This window comes from Oncorhynchus clarkii, chromosome 21, assembly GCF_045791955.1.
Source record: "Oncorhynchus clarkii lewisi isolate Uvic-CL-2024 chromosome 21, UVic_Ocla_1.0, whole genome shotgun sequence".
Taxonomy (NCBI): Eukaryota; Metazoa; Chordata; class Actinopteri; order Salmoniformes; family Salmonidae; genus Oncorhynchus; species Oncorhynchus clarkii.
The window spans coordinates 40,783,104-40,805,364 of NC_092167.1; the positions used below are offsets into that span (position 1 = coordinate 40,783,104).

Consider the following 22,261-nt stretch of genomic DNA (forward strand, 5'->3'; position numbering starts at 1 on the left):
ACTTCCTCTTACACATATCCACTTATATAAAAGGGATTTGTTAAATCACTCAGCTTACTGGTAGTGCTGACAACTCTTACAAATAAGACACACAACCTGTAGTAAAACTTTATTTTTTTCTCAAGTCAAAAAAACAAAACATACAGAGAATGAATGACATACTGGATTGATTTCAATACAGTGGCAATTTTAATCCTTCCTTTTCCCCAGACACCCTGTCCAGTCTTTTCTCCAACTCAAGAAAACCCTGTCTCTCCTACAACACACACACACACACACACACACACACTCCCAGGAGTCCTGGTATGTTTGAATTGACTGGACGACAGGTAAATCAATGGGATATGATGGTAGTGGACAGAGTCACCATGTCATGAGGCGATGATGAGAGAGACCAACTGCATGGATTTCAACAGTGTATTGCCAACACCTGTATCCAATGCAGGTGGTACAGTCCAGTCAATACAAAATCACCCCTGTTGAAACGCATACGTTCCCGACCATGATTCAGATTAAGATCCCGACAAAGTCAGACTGCATCAGAGTACCAGTCCCATCATGGAAGTCCACAGGCATCGAATTCCATTCCCTCAGGACTCCCAGTTCCGTACAGTACTCCACCCCCTTCCCTCCCACCCACGCCGAGATTACCAATCACAGGTACATACACTGGTAGAAAAAAGGACAAACACCGATTTCAGAAAATAATCAGTATCACTTGTGGATGAAGAGGGGGGGAGGGAAAGCCAGCTAGTCCAATCAAAAGCCTGGCCTATTGCTTGGAGGGAACACCAGAGGAAACACAATCTGTGTTCCATAGTCATACAGGCAAGAGAATCAAACACTTGTCCACTTCATCAATCAAACTAGGCCTAGTAAAGTGTAAAGAGCACCCGGAAGTGAATGTTAAGCTGGTCTATGCTTGGTCCGTGGTTTTCATAAACTTCAAGGATTCACTGACACACTGATGTAGTGGGTAGGGGGATTTAGAGGCCAAAAGTGCCCTGAAATGGCTGGTCTCCTTTGTTAAAAATCACTGAACTGAAACTGCCGCTTCTAGAGAAGTTTTGTCAACTCAACTGAGGGCCTATGTCGCCCTCCAGTGGTCAAGAGCGTAACTGAAAACACTAAGCTGAACATTGAATTCTCTTCCTTAACTGTAGTAGAGCCACTTAGCGGAAGCCTCATGAATGGACTGCATGCAAAATTTGCCTTTCTACAACTGAACAAGAACGCGGCGGCCATCTTGGCCCAAATTGGAGCCGGAATGGCAGAAACTGAACAGGGCGATTGGGAAACAGAATGGAAGAGAGACCTTAAGGGGGAGAAATCGAACATACCCCCCTCCGTTCCCTGCCCCTTCATCCAAAGTACCTGAACACAGACCCTCTTTGCAAACAGCTCTTACCAAGTCAGAAGCAAATGAGAAAAAAAAACTTTTGAAAAAAATAATTGGATTCTCAATTTATCCTCTATACTGATTCACACAAGTAGTACGTTTCTCTTCTCTTTCTTAAATAAATTGAACGAGTATTGAACAAAGTATTGAGAACTCATTTACATTTCCTAATTAGAATTATGGAACACGTATTATTGAAAGGTGGGAGGGATTTCAAATAAGAGCGCTTCAACCTGAATCTGGATAATTAAAATGTATTAGCAGGTTGCTACTCATTCCTAAACAATGACAGAAGCAACAACACCGACCAACTAGTATCCCTCTTCCACCTAGAAACGCCCCATTCTCTCCTGAAACCAAACAGAATCAAATAGTAATAATATTATCTCAATTTTCCATTCTAAGTCTTTCATAAACCTCACACTTCCCAGTATTTTAAGAAAGAAGTGGTTTGCTGTAAAAATCAGCTTTTTGCTGTTGTACACAAGTCTCATCTAATGGTAAAGAGCACAGGGATGCTGGTGGCTGTTTTTGACATCTTTCAGGCTTGTCTTTGGAGTGAGGGTAAAGGGGTTTATTTGGAATGTCATAGAGAGGTGACAATACGTCACCATCCCCCTTTCGGGTTTCTGCATCCATGACCTGACCATCTGTCGTCCTAGGCAGTCTTCAGCCCTGGACTATGTGCTGCAAGGAATACACCTATTCATTATCACCTGCAGTATCATGGCAACCCTTTCCACTACTCTACTGCCACTGTCCTGAACATTTGTAATCTTTTATGCTGTTCACCTCAACACTGGCCAGCCTTCTTTAGTTTATTTAGTAAATATTTTCTTAACTCTTGAACTGCATTGTTGGTTAAGGGATTGTAGTAACTAGGCATTTCACCGTAAGGTCTACTACACCTGTTGTATTCGGTGCATGTGACAAATAAAATGAGAAACATTAGCTCAATTTTTTCTTCCAACCAAAACAGCAACTGTAGATTTAGAAAAACTAAAAGATACGTTTTAGTAAAATATGCAATAAAGATCACCTCAACTCTTCTACTCTGTCTCTTTAAATGCTTTTTAAGGAGAGAAATACAATCCACTGGTAGATTTTTCAAGGCTTTTGGCAATACTCTCCCCTACAACTACACATCCAACAGTGAAGTTCAGAGAGAGAGACTGGGTGCTGGGAAACAGGGGGGTGAAAAGGAGGGAGGTTTTTGTCAATGTGGTAACCACATCTCCCTCCCTCCCCTCTGCTTTCCTCTAGGTACTTAGAACTCTGCTTCAGCCCCCTGCATGAAAATTAATAACAGAAACAAAACGCCTAGTTCAAAAGGCAGCCATTTCTCCTGGCTAAACTGTTCAAGTCTATCAAATACAATAGTAGGAAATATTTTTAGGGACCCCCCACCCCCCAAGTTGGACAAGGCTGGGGGTACAATGGTCCCCAAAATATAAAATTCACAAGTGGGATGCCCAGGGTTTAGTTTTTTTCTTTGTCCATCCAAACCAGCGACACCTCCAGCAGAAAGGCGATCCTTCAGTTATCCAGCCCAGGAGCTTGGACTGGGGCAGTCAGCCCCCTCTTCTCCTGGCTCCCTCAGTTGTTCTCCTCGTCACTGTCATCTGGGCTGATGGCCGGGCTGGTGAGGGTGAAGCTGGGCGAGGGGTTGCTGTAGCCCGGAGACAGGGGGCTGTAGGTGGACCCTTTGGGGCTAGTTGGTGAGTAGGTGGGGGAGGTGGGAGAGTATTTGGGTGAGGTTGGAGAGTATGTTGGGGAGGTAGGGGAGTACTTGGGGCTGGTGGGGGTGTAGGTGGGCGAGGTGGGCGAGTAGGTGGGCGAAGTGGGGCTGTACTTGGGCGTCGTCGGTGAGTAAGTTGGGGAGGTGGGTGAGTATTTGGGAGAGGTCGGAGAGTACTTGGGCGAGGTGGGGGAGTATTTGGGGGAGGTGGGGGTGTACTCTGGAGAGCTGGGGGAGTATGAGGGGGACGTAGGGGTGTATTTGGGCGAGGTGGGTGAGTAGGAGGGCGAGCTGGGGCTGTAAGAGGGAGAACTGGGGGTGTAGGTGGGGGACTGGGGGGTGAAGCGCGGGCTGGAGGGAGAGTAGGACGGGGAGGTGGGGGAATAAGAGGGGGAGGTCGGGGAGTAGTTGGGGCTGGTGGGGGTGTAGTTTGGGGAGGTGGGTGAGTAAGAGGGGGAGGTGGGGGAGTAGGAGGGGGAGGTGGGGGTGTAGTTGGGTGAAGAGGGGCTGTAGCTTGGAGAGGTGGGGGAGTAAGAGGGTGAGGTGGGGGAGTAGGAGGGTGAGGTGGGGGAGTACGAGGGTGAGGTAGGGGAGTAGGAGGGTGAGGTGGGGGAGTAGGAGGGTGAGGTGGGGGAATAGCTAGGCGAGGTGGGGGAGTAGCTTGGGGACGTAGGGCTGTAGCTTGGGGATGTAGGGCTGTAAGAGGGGGACGTGGGGGAGTACGAGGGGGAGGTTGGAGAGTACGAGGGGGAGGTTGGGGAGTAGGAGGGGGACGTGGGGGAGTAACTAGGGGAGGTTGGGGAGTATGAGGGGGAGGTTGGGGAGTAGGAGGGGGAGGTTGGGGAGTACGAGGGGGAGGTGGGGCTGTAGTTGGGGCTGGTGGGGGAGTACGAGGGGGAGGTTGGGGAGTACGAGGGGGAGGTTGGGGAGTAGCCCGGGCTTTGGGGGGTGTATCCCCCAGGAGAGCGGGGCTCGTAGGCCGGGGAGGTGGGCGAGTAGTTGGGAGACATCGCACCTCCTGGAAAAGTAGAAATGTAGAGACATGAGAAATAAAGAAAACTTGTACACAGAACATCAAGCTTCAGTGTTATTCATATAACATGGAAAAAAGTAATGCAGTCACTCCTGTGTCAGTTGGTATTTCGAACCAAACTGGTTGTTTTGTATGGTGACCAACCTGGAGAGGGGATGTAGGGGCTGGCTGGCCCCGGGGACCCAGGAGATCCAGGGGTAGGGGACCAGGCCGGGGAGTAGCCCGGAGAGAAGCCACTGGCGTCGGACGCTGCGCTGGGAGAGAAGCCTGCTGCTCCGGGAGTCATCCCGCTACCTGGAGGTCAGAAAGAGTCAGGGCATGAGTCAACGGAACAGTAGAGCGAGTCAGGGCATGAGTCAACGGAACAGTAGAGCGAGTCAGGGCATGAGTCAACGGAACAGTAGAGAGAGTCAGGGCATGAGTCAACGGAACAGTAGAGAGAGTCAGGGCATGAGTCAACGGAACAGTAGAGAGAGTCAGGGCATGAGTCAACGGAACAGTAGAGAGAGTCAGGGCATGAGTCAACAGAACAGTTGAGAGAAAGTCCACCCAGGTTGAGCCTTACCAATGCTGGGGGACCAGGCACCATAGGCGGGGGTGGCTCCAGTGTTCCAGGGGGTCATGGCAGGGGACATGCCACTCATGGGGCTAGGCGCCGAGCCAAAGAACATTCCGGTGGCTGTGGAAATTAAGACACATTTTAGACCACATTTCTTATGTGCATAATTTATCATCTATCTTCATTGAGATGTATCCATATACATGAGTTGATAAATGCATGGATACTTTGAAGTCAAACAGACATTCTGAGAACATACGTGTCCACACCAATACATTTCAACATTCAATCGAAAATGTAAATCTGGTGATTGAAAATGTCCACAGGGTGAACAATTCCATTTCAATTCTTGCTTAATTTTATTATTCAATGTGTGGAATATTTGTAGCCACTCACGTCCAGCCACACTGATCCCGGGGATGTTGGTGGGGATCTCCATGCCGTATTTGCACTTCTCAGCGTCCAGCAGCAGGTCGAAGCAGCCCGTCCCGCAGGGGGCCAGCTGGCCCAGCATGATGTTTTCAGACACACCCTTCATAGGGTCACTCTCCCCGTGGGATGACGCCTCCATCAGCACATCCACCTGGGACAGGGAGGGAGTGTAAGAACAGGAGGCCCCCTTTTCTCAAATCCAGACCTTGAGGTCAAAAGTAGCTTAATGCTGATTTTCATTGTTTCCCACTAGGGTCCGATCCAAACCTGGGAACAAGGTGAGTGGAATCTCTGGCCAATCAGTGACACCTGGACCCCCAGGTTAGGTACTGGACATTTGAGTACTCCTACTATTAAGGACGGTGACTAGAATTGTTACGCAAGTCGTAAATATGTTCTAATGAAACAAACAAACTTATACCAATACCTCTGCAACATCCTCCCCCCGCCCTTCCACTTTTCCCTGTCCCCTCACGTGACTCTTACCGTCTCCTCAAAGGAGCACTTCATGAGCGGTCCCGTGTCCTGTCTGTTGATGCCATGACGTGTGATAGCCATCAGGTGACCGCGGCACGTCATGGTGTCGCAAAGCAACGACAAGTGGCGGTAGTTGACGTAGGAACCGTCAAAGGAGATGACGTGGTTCAACTCCCTCTCCAGCGCCTTACGTACAGCCTCAATACCCAGTACCTAGAAAGGAGGGGAATGAGTTATGAATATCGCAAAAAATACTGACTGACATGTTTGGGCTATGCGGCAATTCATGTACTTTTCAGGTTTAGCAGTGGAGCAACATTTTTTATATATACAGTGCCTTCGGAGAGTACTCAGACTTTTCCCACATTTCGTTACGTTAGAGCCTTGTTCTAAAATGTATTAAATAAATTAAAATCCTCAGCAATCTACACACAATACACCATAATGACAAAATGAAAAGAGATTTTTTTAAATGTTTGCTCATTTATTAAAAATGTCAAACAGAAATACCTTATTTACATAAGTATTCAGACCCTTTGCTATGAGACTCGAAATTGAGCACAGGTGCATCCTGTTTCCATTGATCATCCTTGAGATGTTTCTACAACTTGATTGGAGTCCACCTGTGGTAAATTCAACTGGACATGATTTGGAAAGACACACACCTGTCTATATAAGGTCCCACAGTTGACAGTGCATGTCAGAGCAAAAACCAAACCATTAGGTCAAAGGAATTGTCCGTAGAGCTCCGAGACAGGATTGTGTCGAGGCACAGATCTGGGGAAGGGTACCAAAAAGGTTCTGCTGAATTGAAGGTCCCCAAGAACACAGTGGCCTCCATCATTCTTAAATTGAAGAAATTTGGAACAACCAAGACTCTTCCTAGAGGTGGCCGCCCGTCCAAACTGAGCAATCAGGGAAGAAGGGCCTTGGTCAGGGCGGTGACCAAGAACCCAATGGTGACTGACAGAGCGCTAGAGTTCCTCTGTTGAGATGCGAGAACCTTCCAGAAGGACAACCATCTCTGCAGCACTCCACCAATCAGGCCTTTGTGGTCGAGTGACCAAGGCACATGACAGCCCGCTTAGTTTGACAAAAGGCACCTAAAGACCTTGAGAAACAAGATTATCTGCTATGATGAAAGCAAGATTGAACTATTTGGCCTGAATGCCAAGTCTGGAGGAAACCTGGCACCATCCCTACAGTGAACCATGGTGGTGGCAGAATCATACTGTGGGGATGTTTTTCAGAGGCAGGGACTGGGAGACTAGTCAGGATCGAGGCAAAGATTAACAGAGCAAAATACAGAGATCCTTGATGAAAACCTGCGCCAGAGCACCCAGGACCTCAGATGGGGTGAAGGTTCACCTTTCAACAGGACAACGACCCTAAGCACACAACCAAGACAATGCAGGAGTGGCTTTGGGAAAAGTCTCTGAATGTCCTTGAGTGGCCCAGCCAGAGACCGGACTTGGACCCAACCTGTAATCGCTGTCAAAGGTGCTTCAACAAAGTCCTGAGTAAAGGGTCTGAATACTTATGTAAATGTCATATTTCTGTTGGACAGAGTCTCCCACCTCAGCTGTAGATCTCTGCAGTTCATCCAGAGTGATCATGGGCCTCTTGGCTGCATCTCTGATCAGTCTTCTCCTTGTATGAGCTGAAAGTTTAGAGGGACGGCCAGGTCTTGGTAGATTTGCAGTGGTCTGATACTCCTTCCATTTCAATATTATTGCTTGCACAGTGCTCCTTGGGATGTTTAAAGCTTGGGAAATCTTTTTGTATCCAAATCCGGCTTTAAACTTCTTCACAACAGTATCTCGGACCTGCCTGGTGTGTTCCTTGTTCTTCATGATGCTCTCTGCGCTTTTAACGGACCTCTGAGACTATCACAGTGCAGGTGCATTTATACGGAGACTTGATTACACACAGGTGGATTGTATTTATCATCATTAGTCATTTAGGTCAACATTGGATCATTCAGAGATCCTCACTGAACTTCTGGAGAGAGTTTGCTGCACTGAAAGTAAAGGGGCGGAATAATTTTGCACGCCCAATTTTTCAGTTTTTGATTTGTTAAAAAAGTTAGAAATATCCAATAAATGTCGTTCCACTTCATGATTGTGTCCCACTTGTTGTTGATTCTTCACAAAAAAATACAGTTTTATATCTTTATGTTTGAAGCCTGAAATGTGGCAAAAGGTCGCAAAGTTCAAAGGGGCCGAATACTTTCGCAAGGCACTGTATATATATATATATTTATTTTTTTAACTTTATTTGTTATCATTTAAGATTGTGAGTCAATGTCCCAGCTTGCAAGCTGTGAGATTGGTGGCCATTAGATTTTTTAGGCATGCCTTTTTGTCGTTTTCCTTCCTGTATCAATTGGTTTCTGTCACCATCCTGACATAATTCACTAGGGCTCACCGACCCAAAGGAGTCAAGACAGAGCTGGCCCTGGATACAACGGAAGGTTGTCTCCTCCCTGGGCACATGTGCATCCAACACGGTCCTAAAAATGCTGATTTCTCACATTAATGCACACATTTTGGTTACAGACCATGTACCTAGGTAGGCCTACGACCCCTAGTCTTAGCGGGTGCTACAATATTAGCAGGTTAGTTAATAGGTTTCGTAACACCATAACTACCGTAGCAATCGGTTGCCATCATAGCTATCGGTAACTATCACAACTAGCGTAGCTATCGGTAACTATGGAATCTATCCGTACCGTGAAGATCTCTACAATATCGTTGGAGGTGGTCCTGACAGGGTCCACGTCCTTCTCACTGAGGACCCTCATCAGTCCCACGCCATCTGTCTCCAGGATCCACTCCTGCAGGGCCTTGAACTCTCCCTCCTCTGTAATGATGATCTTCTTCTTGTTGTCAGTCTGGGGCAAGTGCATGTACACCTAGGGAGAGGAGACAGACAGGACGAAGATCAATAGCTGATGGGTTAACGATCTGGATAGGTTTCAGCCATATTGTTAAGGTGAACCAGTGTGTGTTAAGTCAGTGATAATGTAGTACCAGATAAGGGAGGTATCTTAGAGTATTAGATGGTAATGTAGTAAAGGATAAGAGAGGTAGCGAAGAGGTAGATAAGTGAGGTACGTCTGGTAAGACAAGGGGTGGGGGTGGGTGTCTATTTGTCAATAACAGCTGGTGTGCAATGTCTAATATTAAGTAAGTCTCGAGTTAGACCACACTATCTATATTTTTCGTGTCCGTCTATTTACCGCCACAAACGATGCTGACTGCTTATGGCTTTATACAGCTCGTTGAGTGCAAAAGCCCATAAGCAAACAAGAAAATGCTCATCCAGAAGCGGCGCTCCTGGTGGCCGGGGACTTTAATGCAGGCAAACTTAAATCAGTTTTACCTCATTTCTACCAGCATGTCACATGTGCAACCAGAGGACAAAAAAAAAACAACTCTAGACCACCTTTACTCCACACACAGAAACTTAAGCTCGCCCTCCATTTGGCAAATCTGACCATAATTTTATCCAAAAACTATAGCAGGAAGAACCAGTGACTCGCTCTATACAGAAGTGGTCAGATGATGCTAAGCTACAGGACTGTTTTACTAGCACAGACTGGAACATGTTCCGGGATTCATCCAAAAGAATTGAGGAGTATTAGGGGCTGAGATGTAAAATGGTGCCCTAGTGAAGTTAAGACATCAGACATTATGGTGTATTTTGAGTGTGTGTGTGTGTGTGTGTGTGTGCACATGACCCCTCGGTGACCTTGCTGATCTGCTCGATGCCCTGCAGTGTCATATCCGTCAGCATGTTGGACTCGATGCACCTCAGGAACACGTCGTCGTCCATCTTGTCCACCACTTCCTCATCCTCATGGAACTTGTTCTCGTCGCTGTTCATGATGCGAATTCGCAAGACCAGCTTCTCGGCGTTGTCGTCATTGAAGATACAGTTCAGATCATCTCCGAAACCTTCAGGGAGAAAAAAGGTTGCATTTTGCAATAGGTTGTGTAGGGATTATATGGTCCCTTTTACTTACAACACTTCCTTATAGATCCATCAATCGGTGTTTGCTTGTGTTCACTCATCCCCACCTGCATTGATCTTCTCTGCGATCTGCTCCATGGTCAGCTTGCGGTCAGTCATGTGTTTGCGGTCGAGCTCGATGCGGAGGAGCCAGGGAGAGATGCGAGTCACGTCAAAGTCGGGCATCTCATAGTAGACGTTGACCCACTCCTGGTCCTCCGTCACCACCGTGCTCTGGGGGTTAGGGTCGTAGTAGATGGCTGTGTTGGCCGTCACCTGGAGAGAGGAGGAGAGAAAGAGAGAGGTTGATAATTGTTGTATAAATCAGTAAGCAAAGAAAAGGAACAACCTAAGAAAGGAGATAGTTGGCCTAAAGTTGTTGACTGTGGTCTACCACATCACATTCTCCACTGTTCACCTTTCTGAGGGTGGTGTGTTCCAGCCGACAGAGGATATCCTTGGCCCTCTCGGCGTCGCGGGCCGCCTGACCCAGCAGGAACACGGTTAGGGAGGGGGTCTTGGGCCGCTTGGAGATGTTGATCAACTCCTTGAGACGCGGCACGCCCAGAGTGACGTTCTTGGCCGACACACCGGCGTAGTGGAAGGTGTTCAGGGTCATCTGGGTGGCGGGTTCTCCCAGCGACTGGGCTGCTAACGCCCCCACCATCTCACCCGGGTGGGCCTAGAGGACAGAGAGGGAGGTAGAGAAGTAATTACATTAAATTATTATGATTTAATTAGATTAGTGTAATAAAAAAATATCCCATCAAGCTCTAGGCTTGGTTTTCTACTCCTTCACACTATCCATTTACACGGTCCATTTCAATCTAATAACATCTTTAGTTCATAGCAACCAGTTTTGGTGTTGACCCTCCCCCTTCCAGTCTCTCCCAGCATGCTGTGCGTGTATAGCTCTACTCACAATAGACTGGTTGAACTTGCTCTCGATCTCCCCCAGTAGCCAGTCGTAAGCCTCAGTGCTCAGTCGGAACTCGTCTGTCATGCGTCGAGAGCTGAGCGTGGAGCGCAGGTGGATGTTGAAAAGCAGCGTGGCGTTCTGCTGGGCCTGTCTGCTCAGGTGGTCCTCGCCGTTCACAATCACCAGCTTCTTACTCAGCTCCTGGACACCTGCGGCGTGTAAAAGAGCGGGGAGACGTTTTAGAATGTCAGACCGTGTCATTTTATTTTAGGATTATTTAGCCTGGCTTAGCGGCCGAGTTAAAATTGCTTTATGCGAGAGAAATTTGGTACAAGATGGCAGATATGTCAACAACATTTACTTAGTTACTGAACGAAGTGCAGCAAGTCCTTATTTTTTAAAATCTAGATAGATGCATTGTACACAAAAAGGTTAGTCATTGGAATGACAAAATGAATCGGGTAACCTCTTACTGTAGCATATCAAGTGCTATGGTCTTCTAAACACAACACGTCTTTGTCTTCATGACAACAAACGTTACTGTGACCGAGGCACTTGGTGCCCAATTCAGGCTTGAGATACGTAGAATTAACGTGGATTTAAGTTAATAAAACATGGACTTGAGTCCAACATTTTCTGACTTCAGTACATATCAAGTCAACTTACTTCCAAGTCTGAATAGGGCCCTTGAAGCACAATACTGTACACCGTGTAGTGCAGTACTGAGTAAAGGATCACACCACCTCTCTCAGCACCCTAGTCTTCATAGTGTTGGGACTATGGTCAGGCACCAGAAGATGTCTGTAAGGAGTGCAGCTTGGGGGTAGGCCACAGGCCAGACTAGAATCATTTTGTCCACATGATTTGTGAATCATTCCAATGAATGACATGGTTGACAATGGGTGTGATCAACTTTCACCTATCAAGGTCACTTCATGTGATGGTGTGATAGCTCAGAGGCCTATTCACAATCCAAGTGGCCATAGAAAATGAATGGCATCAACCTTTTACAACACACCAGGGCTAATCAGTACCGGTCTGCTTAGTGTTTCTAACTATAGTTATAATTGCACTCGCCTGGTGTCCCAGGTCTGAATCAGTCCCCGGGTTAGAAACAGAAGTGTTCTGGCTCTGACTACATGGCACATCTTTAGATGGTCTAGAATATGGGTCTATGGTGAATGCAGAGTGTATGACTGTGGTACCCACCCTCTACCACTCGAAGGGGGTTGAGGTCTGTGGGGGTGCGGGGGTTGATCCTGAAGATCTTCTGGGCGTTCCAGATCATCCTGGCCAGGTTGCATGGAAGCACCACCTAGTGGGGCGCAGGGACATCGGTCTTTACAATACTAAAGAAGTTAATGCATTGGGCTGAATCAGTGGGATATGTTTGTAGTGGTGACATGTGGGAGTGGGAGAGTTCCTGGGAATACATGGAAGTGAATGAGTGTGCATGTGTGGAGATATGTACATGTGTGGAGATATGTACGTGTGTGGAGATATGTACGTGTGTGGAGATATGTACGTGTGTGGAGATATGTACATGTGTGGAGAATCAGGAGATGCGCAAATAAGCCAGTGTGTGTTCTATGCTTTTTTTTTTTTTACCCCATTTTCTCCCCAATTTCGTGGTATCCAATTGTTTAGTAGCTACTATCTTATCTCATCGCTACAACTCCCGTACGGGCTCGGGAGAGACGAAGGTTAACCTGTTGGATCTCTAGGGGCGCTATTTCATTTTTGGATAAAAAACGTTCCCGTTTTAAGCGCGATATTTTGTCACGAAAAGATGCTCGACTATGCATATTCTTGACAGTTTTTGAAAGAAAACACTCTGAAGTTTCAGAATCTGCAAAGATATTGTCTGTAAGTGCCCCAGAACTCATTCTACAGGCGAAACCAAGATGATGCGTCAAGCAGGAAATGAGCAGAATCTCTGAAGCTCTGTTTTCCATTGTCTCCTTATATGGCTGTGATTGCGCAAGGAAGGAGCCTACACTTTCTGTCGTTTCCCCAAGGTGTTAGCAGCATTGTGACGTATTTGTAGGCATATCATTGGAAGATTGACCATAAGAGACTACATTTTCCAAGTGTCCGCCTGGTGTCCTGCGTGGAATTCGGTGCGCAAACGCCAGCTGCTTGTACTTTTCCATTTGATTGAGGGGAGAAACCATGCTTCCACGAACGATATATCATTGAAGAGATATGTGAAAAACACCTTGAGGATTGATTCTAAACAACGTTTGCCATGTTTTCAGTCGATATTATGGAGTTAATTTGAAAAAAAGTTCGCGTTTTGAGGACTGAATTTTCGTTTTTTTTTTTGGTAGCCAAATGTGATGTAGAAAACGGAGCTATTTCGAATTCACAAAGAATCTTTTTTGGAAAAACTGAGCATCTGCTATCTAACTGAGAGTCTCCTCATTGAAAACATCCGAAGTTCTTCAAAGGTAAATGATTTTATTTGAAGGCTTTTATGTTTTTGTTGAAATCTTGCATGCTGGATGCTAACACTAATGCTAACGCTAAATGCTACGCTAGCTAGCCACTTTTACACAAATGATTGTTTTCCTATGGTTGAGAAGCATATTTTGAAAATCTGAGATGACAGTGTTGTTTACAAAAGGCTAAGCTTGAGAGATGGCATATTTATTTCATTTCATTTGCGATTTTCATGAATAGTTAACGTTGCGTTATGGTAATGAGCTTAGGTCTGTAAATAGAATCCCGGATCCGGGTTTGGTCGACGCAACAGGTTAAAAGTCATGCGTCCTCCGATACACAACCCAGCCAGCCGCACTGCTTCTTAACACAGCGCGCATCCAACCCGGAAGCCAGCCGCACCAATGTGTCGGAGGAAACACCGTGCACCTGGCAACCTTGGTTAGCGCACACTGCGCCCGGCCTGCCACAGGAGTCGCTGGTGCGCGATGAGACAAGGTTATCCCTATCGGCCAACCCCTCCCTAACCCGGGCGACGCTAGGCCAATTGTGCGTCGCCCCACGGACCTCCCGGTCGCGGCCAGTTACGACAGAGCCTGGGCGCGAACCTAGGGACTCTGATGACACAGCTGGCGCTGCAGTACAGCGCCCTTAACCCGGGAGGCCCAAGTGTGTTCATATGCTTGTGTGCGTGTGTGTCTCAGTCTCCCTCTCACCTTGCTGTCCCCAGTGGGGAAGATGGCCCTCAGAATCTCTCTGTCCTCCTTCATCTTCTCATACTCTCTCTCCAGGGCACTCTGCACCTGGGCATTGGTCATCACATCCTTCACAACGTCCTCCTGCAGGGTGCGCCGCAGCGCCCGCTCATTGGTGCAGTCAAACCTGAACCTAGTGGTCAAGGGAGGAGGTTTAGGGAGGGACGAGATAAGAGGGAAGGAGGTTTAGGGAGGGACGGGATAAGAGGGGAAGAGGTTTAGGGAGGGACGGGATAAGAGGGGAAGAGGTTTAGGGAGGGACGGGATAAGAGGGGAAGAGGTTTAGGGAGGGACGGGATAAGAGGGGAAGAGGTTTAGGGAGGAACGGGATAAGAGGGGAAGAGGTTTAGGGAGGGACGGGATAAGAGGGAAAGAGGTTTAGTAGGGAGGGACGGGATAAGAGGGGAAGAGGTTTAGGGAGGGATGGGATAAGAGGGGAAGAGGTTTAGGGAGGGACGGGATAAGAGGGAAAGAGGTTTAGGGAGGGACGGGATAAGAGGGGAAGAGGTTTAGGGAGGGACGGGATAAGAGGGGAAGAGGTTAAGGGAGGGATGAGATAAGAGGGGAGACCCTAAGCCAGTTGACCCTGAATGTGTGGCCTGTGGACAGTGAGCTGCTGTCCTTAAGAGTGTTGGCATTAGAGTCTATGTGATAAATAAGATGGTCGTGGAGAGGTGGAGACTATGAAATCCAGTGTTTGGGGTTGTCGTTACACTGTCAATCATTACGAGATGAGAAGGACTTGTACTAGTTCAAGAACCTTAGTGAATCCTCGAATGACTAAGATGCAATATGACATTAACACAGAATTCAGTGAGAGCCCCAGTCTGGTCCCAGATCTGTCTTTCCCATACAGCTAACTCCTATGCTTGTTACCCTGACCTCAAACAAATCTGGTACCGGGGTAGGTGAGCCGAATTACACCACACCCAAAACTCTAGCCGTCATTGTCCTCCCCGGCAATCCCACTTCCCTTCACCACTCACTTCTTCTCGAAGGCCTTGTTGGAGGGTTTGAGCGTGGCCATGTTCTGGAACTCCACAGCCTCCCCGGCCAGGCCGTCCTCTCCGTAGCGCAGCTGCACCACCTGGTTGATGGAGTTCCTCACGGTGGCGTCGTACTTCACCATCACAGACTCCATGGACTTGATCAGACGACGCTGGATGTAACCTGAAGGAACCAGATGAGGAAAGAGGTTCGAAGAGCATTTCAACCACCGAGTCAACTAGCTATGCGATCACGTCTGTAGTCCCCTCTCCCTAATCGTGCCGGGGTCGTAACCTTCACCCCTTCTTACCTTCATTAACCAGTGCTTCTAACCAGCTTAAACCCTGAACCCTAACTCCTACCCCTTCCAGTCTCTGTCCCTAACATCTCTCATGCCTCAGCCCCTTCACTCACCAGTTTCGGCGGTCTTCACGGCCGTGTCAATAAGCCCCTCTCTGCCTCCCATGGCGTGGAAAAAGAACTCTGTGGGCGTGAGGCCAGCCAGGTACGAGTTCTCCACGAAGCCTCTGCTCTCAGGGCCGTAGTCATCCTTGATGAAGTGGGGGAGCGTGCGGTGCTTGAAGCCGAAGGGGATACGTTTACCCTCCACGTTCTGCTGCCCCACCACAGCAATAACCTGAGGGCCACAGAGACAGAGATGGTGAGACAAAGAAGACAATTGAAGTTAGTGGGTGTAAATTGAGGACCGTTTTCTGCCGTCATCCATATAGGAATAAAGTGCCAATGATTTTGTGCCATAGTGACCCATCGATGTCTGAAACAACCCTGGGTCGTGCTCGGTAGAGCACACTCTAGTGAAACATTTTAAAGCATTTTTAATGGGAAACAAAAATGTGCATTTCTTATTGGATAGGTTGAGGTAGTCCCTGCCTGTTTCAAAAATGTTTCACCTTTCTGAACACAGCCCTGTTTTTTAAAGACCCCTGGGCGTACCTGAGAGATGTTAATCTTGGAGCCTTTGGAGCCAGCCACCACCATGGACTTGAAGTTGTTGTACTCAGACAGGGACTTCTGGGCGGAGGAACCCGTTTTGTCACGGGCGTCATTCAGGATGCGATTCACCTGGTTCTCAAAGGTCTGCCTCAGCGTGTTGCCGGGGGTGGGCTCCAACTCATTGTTGTGGGCCTTCTCAATGACCTGGAGAGAAATGCAGGAAGAAAATGTGGCAGAGTTAGATATTGGAGCTTGGCTAGGGATCACATCTATTCTACTCCATTCTATATTTTTTCTAAGGAATTTTCAGGGGATTTCCCCATCGTGAGTACAAGAGGAATTATTTTTCAAGGAATATTCTGGAACTTTGAAGAAAGCTCCCGATGAGAGAAGGGACTTACCTCTATTACATCCTGCTTGGCCTTCTTGATGGTGTTCTGAATGTCAAGGTAAGTCTTTGCGTCAGCAATAGAATCACCAATACCAATAGAGGCACCTAGAGAGAGTATATGATAATTAAGAACAAATGGAAGTAATATTGACTAAAATATCTGCATTTAGATTAGCTTATACACAAAATGGAACCAGTTTACTTCAAGTGGATTTCAAATGAGTTGCCTTTTCCTAATCTGACCATTCCACCCACTGATGCCCTCCTCCAGTACCCACCCAGCTCAGCCCAACCCAGGTCCTTACCCTCAATGAGCAGCCAGTTATTGACCACCGTCTGGATGTTGGAGTAGAAGAGGCGGGTGACGTCGTGGCCCATCTCCAGGAAACAGATATGGACCAGGGAGCCAGCAGAGGTACCCAGGGACTTCTTACACAGGATGCCCATGATCAGCTCTCCATTCTCCACAATCACCTGGGATGTACACAATGACAGAAATAAGACCCTGTATTCTGCACACACTAACAATACAAGAGGATTTTTTTCTACAAATCCTCATTACCACATGAGCATCTCAGGGTGTTTAGCCAGCTGAGTGTTCAGTATTTTACCTTGGTGTCCCCAGGGGAGATGTGTTTGTATGGCCCACTGTCCTCCTCGTCTGGATGGGTGCTGTGTGTTCGGATGGCGTTGATGTGGCCTGGGATGATGAGGCTGAAGATCTGCTTGCCCGTCCAGAGTGGCCGGGGCTTCAGGATGGCTGGCTGGGGCACCTTGCCATCCCACGTGGACAGGAACATCAGGAGGTTCATCACATCGCCCTTGGGGACAGATCATGTTCCAGAATGAGTGTAGGAAGATGAGTGTTTTTCTGAAGTGTGTGTGTGTGTGTGTGTTTTTTGTGAGGGTCTTCAACAATCTTACTCCAACTTTTACAAGTGTTCCATTTTTGTTTAACATGTACAACATAGCGCAGTGTATTGATGTCTAAAATTCCTGACAAACATTGACTTTGGGCTGATCGATCCCTAATGCGGCCCTCCTTACCCGCTCTAGGAAGACATCCCTCTTGGTGAACTTGCGCACCGCGGTGAGGGTGTCCTGCACGATGCCCATGACGGGCCTGTTGGACTGGGGGGTGACGATCATCCGAGGCACCATAGCAAGCTCCTGGATCTCAGCTCTCGTCTCCAGGGACTGGGGTAGATGCAGGTTCATCTCGTCCCCGTCAAAGTCAGCATTGTACGGGGTGGTTACACTGTGGAGCAAGAGGGAGGAGGGATCCAAAGTGGTTAATGTCACCATCCAGGATCTGTTTGATGTCATATGTTCAATGATATGTAGTGTGTCTTATGCGTTAACATTTGCTTTCAATTTGAGAAAATTTAAGTTGAGAAATTATATTTGATGACAATAGCTTCTATATCTATTTTCTAACCAACACTCTTGTCAGTGTTTACACCAACAAACAATAACTCCTCAGGTATCCCAACTGGGCGTGGCCTGTAACTGGGCGTGGCCTGTAACTGGGCGTGGCCTGTAACTGGGCGTGGCCTGTAACTGGGCGTGGCCTGTAACTGGCTGACAGACTTGAATGGATCATTCAGGACTTGATAGTAGTACCTGAGGTTCATTCGAAAGGTGGACCAGGGCAAGATTCGGACTCTGTGCCCCATCATAGACATTTTATGTAGCGTGGGCTGTCTGTTGAAGATAATGATGTCACCGTCGCACATATGTCTTTCCACCTGAGGGAGGCAAAAATGAGTTTGTAAAAGTGACATTGCATTACATCAAGTTCATGTCAATCATATTCCTTAGAAAACATTACATGATAAATTACGACCATCTGGTCTTTTGAGGGTTACCTTGTAGCCAATCTGCAGGTGAAGGTCACTTGGTTTGGGGTGAAACCGCAGGTCGATTCTGTCCCCGTTGTCGCGGATGATATATTTGGCTCCGGGGTACTGGCTGTTGCCTCTGCGCACCAACTCCTGTAACCTGGAGACATATAGGACAGCCAGCATTAGAACCAATACACAATTCTGTCAGTTTAATCAATTACTTTATCGCAATGAAATATAGGTAGATGTCAACGTTTCAGGGTGTGCCTGTCAACGTTTCAGGGTGTGCCCGTCAACGTTTCAGGGTGTGCCCGTCAACGTTTTAGGGTGTGCCTGTCAACATTTCAGAGTGTGCCCGTCAACAGTTCAGGGTGTGCCTGTCAACATCTCAGGGTGTGCCCGTCAACATCTCAGGGTGTGCCCGTCAACAGTTCAGGGTGTGCCCGTCAACAGTTCAGGGTGTGCCCGTCAACGTTTCAGGGTGTGCCCGTCAACGTTTCAGGGTGTGCCCGTCAACGTTTCAGGGTGTGCCCGTCAACGTTTCACGGTGTGCCTGTCAACGTTTCAGGGTGTGCCTGTCAACTTTAAAGGGTGTACCTGTCAATGTTAAAGGGTGTGACGATTTCTGGGAAGGTCATGTTGGCTGCGATGGAGCGCGGGACACCCACTTGGTCGATCTGGAGGTTGGGGTCGGGGGTGATGACGGTTCGGGCGGAGAAGTCCACACGTTTCCCCATCAAGTTACCTCGGACTCGCCCCTCCTTCCCCTTCAGACGCTGTTTGAGGGATTTAAGTGGGCGGCCCGATTTTTGCATCGCCTGGGAGTTGAGATTAAGTCAGAGATCAGCACAGGCATATTCAGAACAGATGATCCTTTACAACTATCAGTAATCATTGAAAACTAAATAAACCCAGTTATGGGTTGAATCGTTGTCCGTCTTATCAGCTTAACAAAATAACACTTTTAAAGCATCCAATAGTCTGTGAATGTATTTTTCAATGTATTCTGAAATTTTATTTGGTGTTACTTCTAATTTAATTTAACAGTCTTCAATTCAAACAAAAACAGTAAGAGTAAATCTTTATAGTAACACTACACATCGGCAAGGGTAAATAGTACAGTAATGTTGTGCCAATTGGTGCCCTCCCAAGTGTCACTGCAGCCGTGCGTACCCTGGGCAGGCCTGGCAGTTCATTGTCCACCATGGTGGCCACGTGGAACTGCAGCAGCTTCACGTCCTCGGCGATGACGTGGGCCGCCGCGCCGCTCTGCTCGTTCCGCCGCAGCTGGTTGTTGATCTTGACGATGTCGGCCAGCTTGTGTGTCAAGTCGTCCTGGGCGAAAGAAACAAAAAGGATACGATGTGGTTAAACAGAGGTAAACGACAGAGGTAAAAACTTAAACAATCTCAAACTTTCTCTTTAACAGTTAGTCTTTCCAGGCCCACCTGGTTACGAGCAGAGCCCTGCATGACGACGGCGGGCCGGACAGCCAGTGGTGGCACGGGGAGTACTGTGACGATCATCCACTCGGGCCGGGAGAACTTGGGGTCCAAGCCCAGGATGACATCCTCCTCGTCCGAGATACGCTTGAAGATCTCGTAGACGCGCTCTGGGCTCAGCAGGATCTTCTTCTCCTGCGAGTCCTCGTTCACGTGCTTCCACTCGGCATACAACTCCAGGCCCGACCGGCGGATACGCGGCTGGTAGCGCCCACAGCCACCGTGCCCCTGGGAGTGTCAGGGAGAGAGTGTGTGTGCATGGGAGAGAGTGAGAGGGTGTGTGTTACAAGAGGAAACAGAATCAGACACATGTGACTAAGGGGGATGAAGCAGACAAAGAGAACAAAAAAAAGACATGTTTTAAGTATCGATGGCCTATAAATGACATGTCGACAAGCATCGCCGGTGAAAGTACCTTCTCCTTAGTGATGTCCTCACTGTCGTGCTCCTGCTGGTCCACTCCAAACTTGTTGTCCATCTCCTCTCCGCCCTCGCAGATGTTCTTGCCTTTACACAGGTCGTACACGTGGGTCAGACGCTTCCTGGGCTGCCCCTTAGACTTCTGCAGGATGTCTTTGATCTTTGGGTTATTCTAGAAGGAAGGAAAGACCATCACATCACACCATCACATAATTTATGGGGCAGCAGGTAGCCTAGTGGTTAGACCGTTGAGGCCAGTAACTGAAAGGTTGCTAGATCGAATCCCTGAGCTGACAAGGTAAAAATATGTTGTTAGGGCCCAGAACAAGGCAGTTAACCCACTGTTCCTAGGCCGTCATTGAAAATAAGAATTGGTTTTTAACTGACTTGCCTAGTTAAATAAAGGTTAAATAAAAAATATATATAAAATCAACAAGTCATTGGAATATGTGTAACGCAATTCCCAGGACTAATATGCAATCATCAGAACGATTTATTCAATAGTGCTTATACCCATAAAATGACAATCAGTTACACATATCAGGAGTTAATGTAGTGCTATATATTCTGTGTGTATGCTGTGCAGCGCAGATGTTTAGAGGTATAGTGCTGGTCAATTTCCATTAGCCTCACAAGAGAATCGAATGCTGGAGCGGATGAGTAAATGTTACATATAGGTTGCGTAGCTGCACTGTAGGTAGTGATATGAGTTGGGAATGGAGGGTTACTGACCGTGTCGACCAGAAGCTTGGAGCACGAGTAGCAGACACATCGGAGGACCTTCATGATCTTGTTGACGAAACCCACGTGGAAGACAGGCTTTGCCAGCTCTATGTGGCCGAAGTGGCCCGGGCATTCTGTCATGTTGCCTGAATAGCAAAAACAACAATGCTTTGTTGACAACATTCCAATACAGTAGTGGTGACCTAACCTTAACCACAACTGTTTGGGTTTGAGAATTAAAAAAAAAAGACTATCAAATTCAAAACAAGTGTTTTATTATCATTGAGATGAAAATGGATTGCCCTGGTAACTTTGGGTACCTGCACACGTTTGGCACCTTCCGGATCGTTCGATGACCCCTTGTCTGGGGTCCATCAGCCCACCAAGTTTAGGACGTCCTCCTTCTGTGGTCTCGGGGTACTTGATTCCCCCTTCTGTGACCGACATCCGTTTCTACAGTGACACATCCATGGTCAACATCAAATCCGGTTCCAAAATATGAATAGCCCAAGTACATACACAAAACAATAAAGCTGTCACAAGTTTACGACAACATTGGAAAATGGCTTACATATTTCTCAAACCAACCTCTTTCAGGCCACATGGGAAACTAATTCAAATAAATAACTGCTACAAAATCAGTAACTGAATCAAGATATGACAGTACCTACACTTCAATTAAAACATGGTGGTACACTTCGATCAGTTGCATTTCTAAACCAATATTGGTACTATCTGACAAATCACTTGTGTGAGGACCAACTCATTAGATGAACATCAATTGGAGGCGGGGAATTGACAATGCAATGATTAAGGACTGTGTAAACAACGTATTCTATTATACAAAACTAATAATAAAACAAAGTAAAGAAACATGCATAACTTTGACTTTATTGACGTGACCTTTTATTAGGATGTAGCTCCCACATATATATAGTAGGTCATAACAAGAGGGAACATCTAGACTTGCTAATGTTTGTGCATTTAACTTTCAGGGAACACCAATATAGCAGAGCAAAATAGCCAAGTTCAGTAAAAGTAGCTAAAAGTTGTCTTTGTTTACATGTAGAACTTTCCATATAAAAAGGGACTTTGATTCATGATATGGCTTAGCTCAGATGAAAAATACTGTGTGTGCTGAAAGTTGGTCGAACTTCCTACAACATGCTGTTGCTAGCTCAAGCTCCAACATGGCTTAGCTAGCTAGGCTATCTGCAAACGAATTGCTACATCCATTTCATTGTCATAATACATTCTAGGTATTATCATGTACAGGTAAGATCAATGTGAGAACGTTCATAAAGTAAACGAATCCCCCCAAGCTCATCTGGGCTGATGATGCCGAATTGCACTCTCTTGATGAGGCGCAATGGGCATGCGCTGTCGCCGGAGGGCGGTCCGTGCATCCTGTCTATTCAAAGAGAAGCGTCCTCCCTCGGCACGCCGCTTTTGTAAGAAAGAACAGCTTTAAATGCCACCAGGACTCTGGCCAAGCCGCCAACGGTGACCGGAATGTCTCCGAAGGCGATATCACGAAGACCCACGTTGGTTATTGCCCTTGGAGTCTATTTATTTACGTTTTACTCCTAGCCACTATGGCTACCAGCTGTCCCCTTCCCTTTTTCTGATCTACACTCCAGTGCGCTCTACGCGCATCTGAGTTTGAAAGTAG

General features: G+C 47.2%; 1 protein-coding gene across 1 annotated transcript; it reads right to left on the reverse strand.

The window, feature by feature from the left end:
* Window positions 1-102: 102 nt before the first annotated feature.
* Window positions 103-22,228, reverse strand: LOC139379027 (DNA-directed RNA polymerase II subunit RPB1-like). The gene is made up of 28 exons (XM_071121749.1): window positions 21,909-22,228; window positions 20,910-21,042; window positions 20,599-20,735; window positions 19,862-20,038; window positions 19,393-19,674; window positions 19,118-19,279; window positions 18,542-18,762; window positions 17,969-18,101; window positions 17,724-17,848; window positions 17,148-17,358; window positions 16,712-16,921; window positions 16,406-16,574; window positions 16,111-16,205; window positions 15,710-15,913; window positions 15,170-15,392; window positions 14,755-14,938; window positions 13,730-13,901; window positions 11,781-11,886; window positions 10,575-10,780; window positions 10,071-10,334; window positions 9,721-9,928; window positions 9,392-9,597; window positions 8,370-8,552; window positions 5,648-5,851; window positions 5,126-5,312; window positions 4,736-4,849; window positions 4,315-4,464; window positions 103-4,155 (listed from the first exon to the last, which is right to left on the reverse strand). Exons 1-28 carry the CDS (start codon window positions 21,993-21,995, stop codon window positions 2,996-2,998), a joined length of 5,913 nt encoding a protein of 1,970 aa, XP_070977850.1. The 5' UTR covers window positions 21,996-22,228; the 3' UTR covers window positions 103-2,995.
* Window positions 22,229-22,261: the final 33 nt, after the last annotated feature.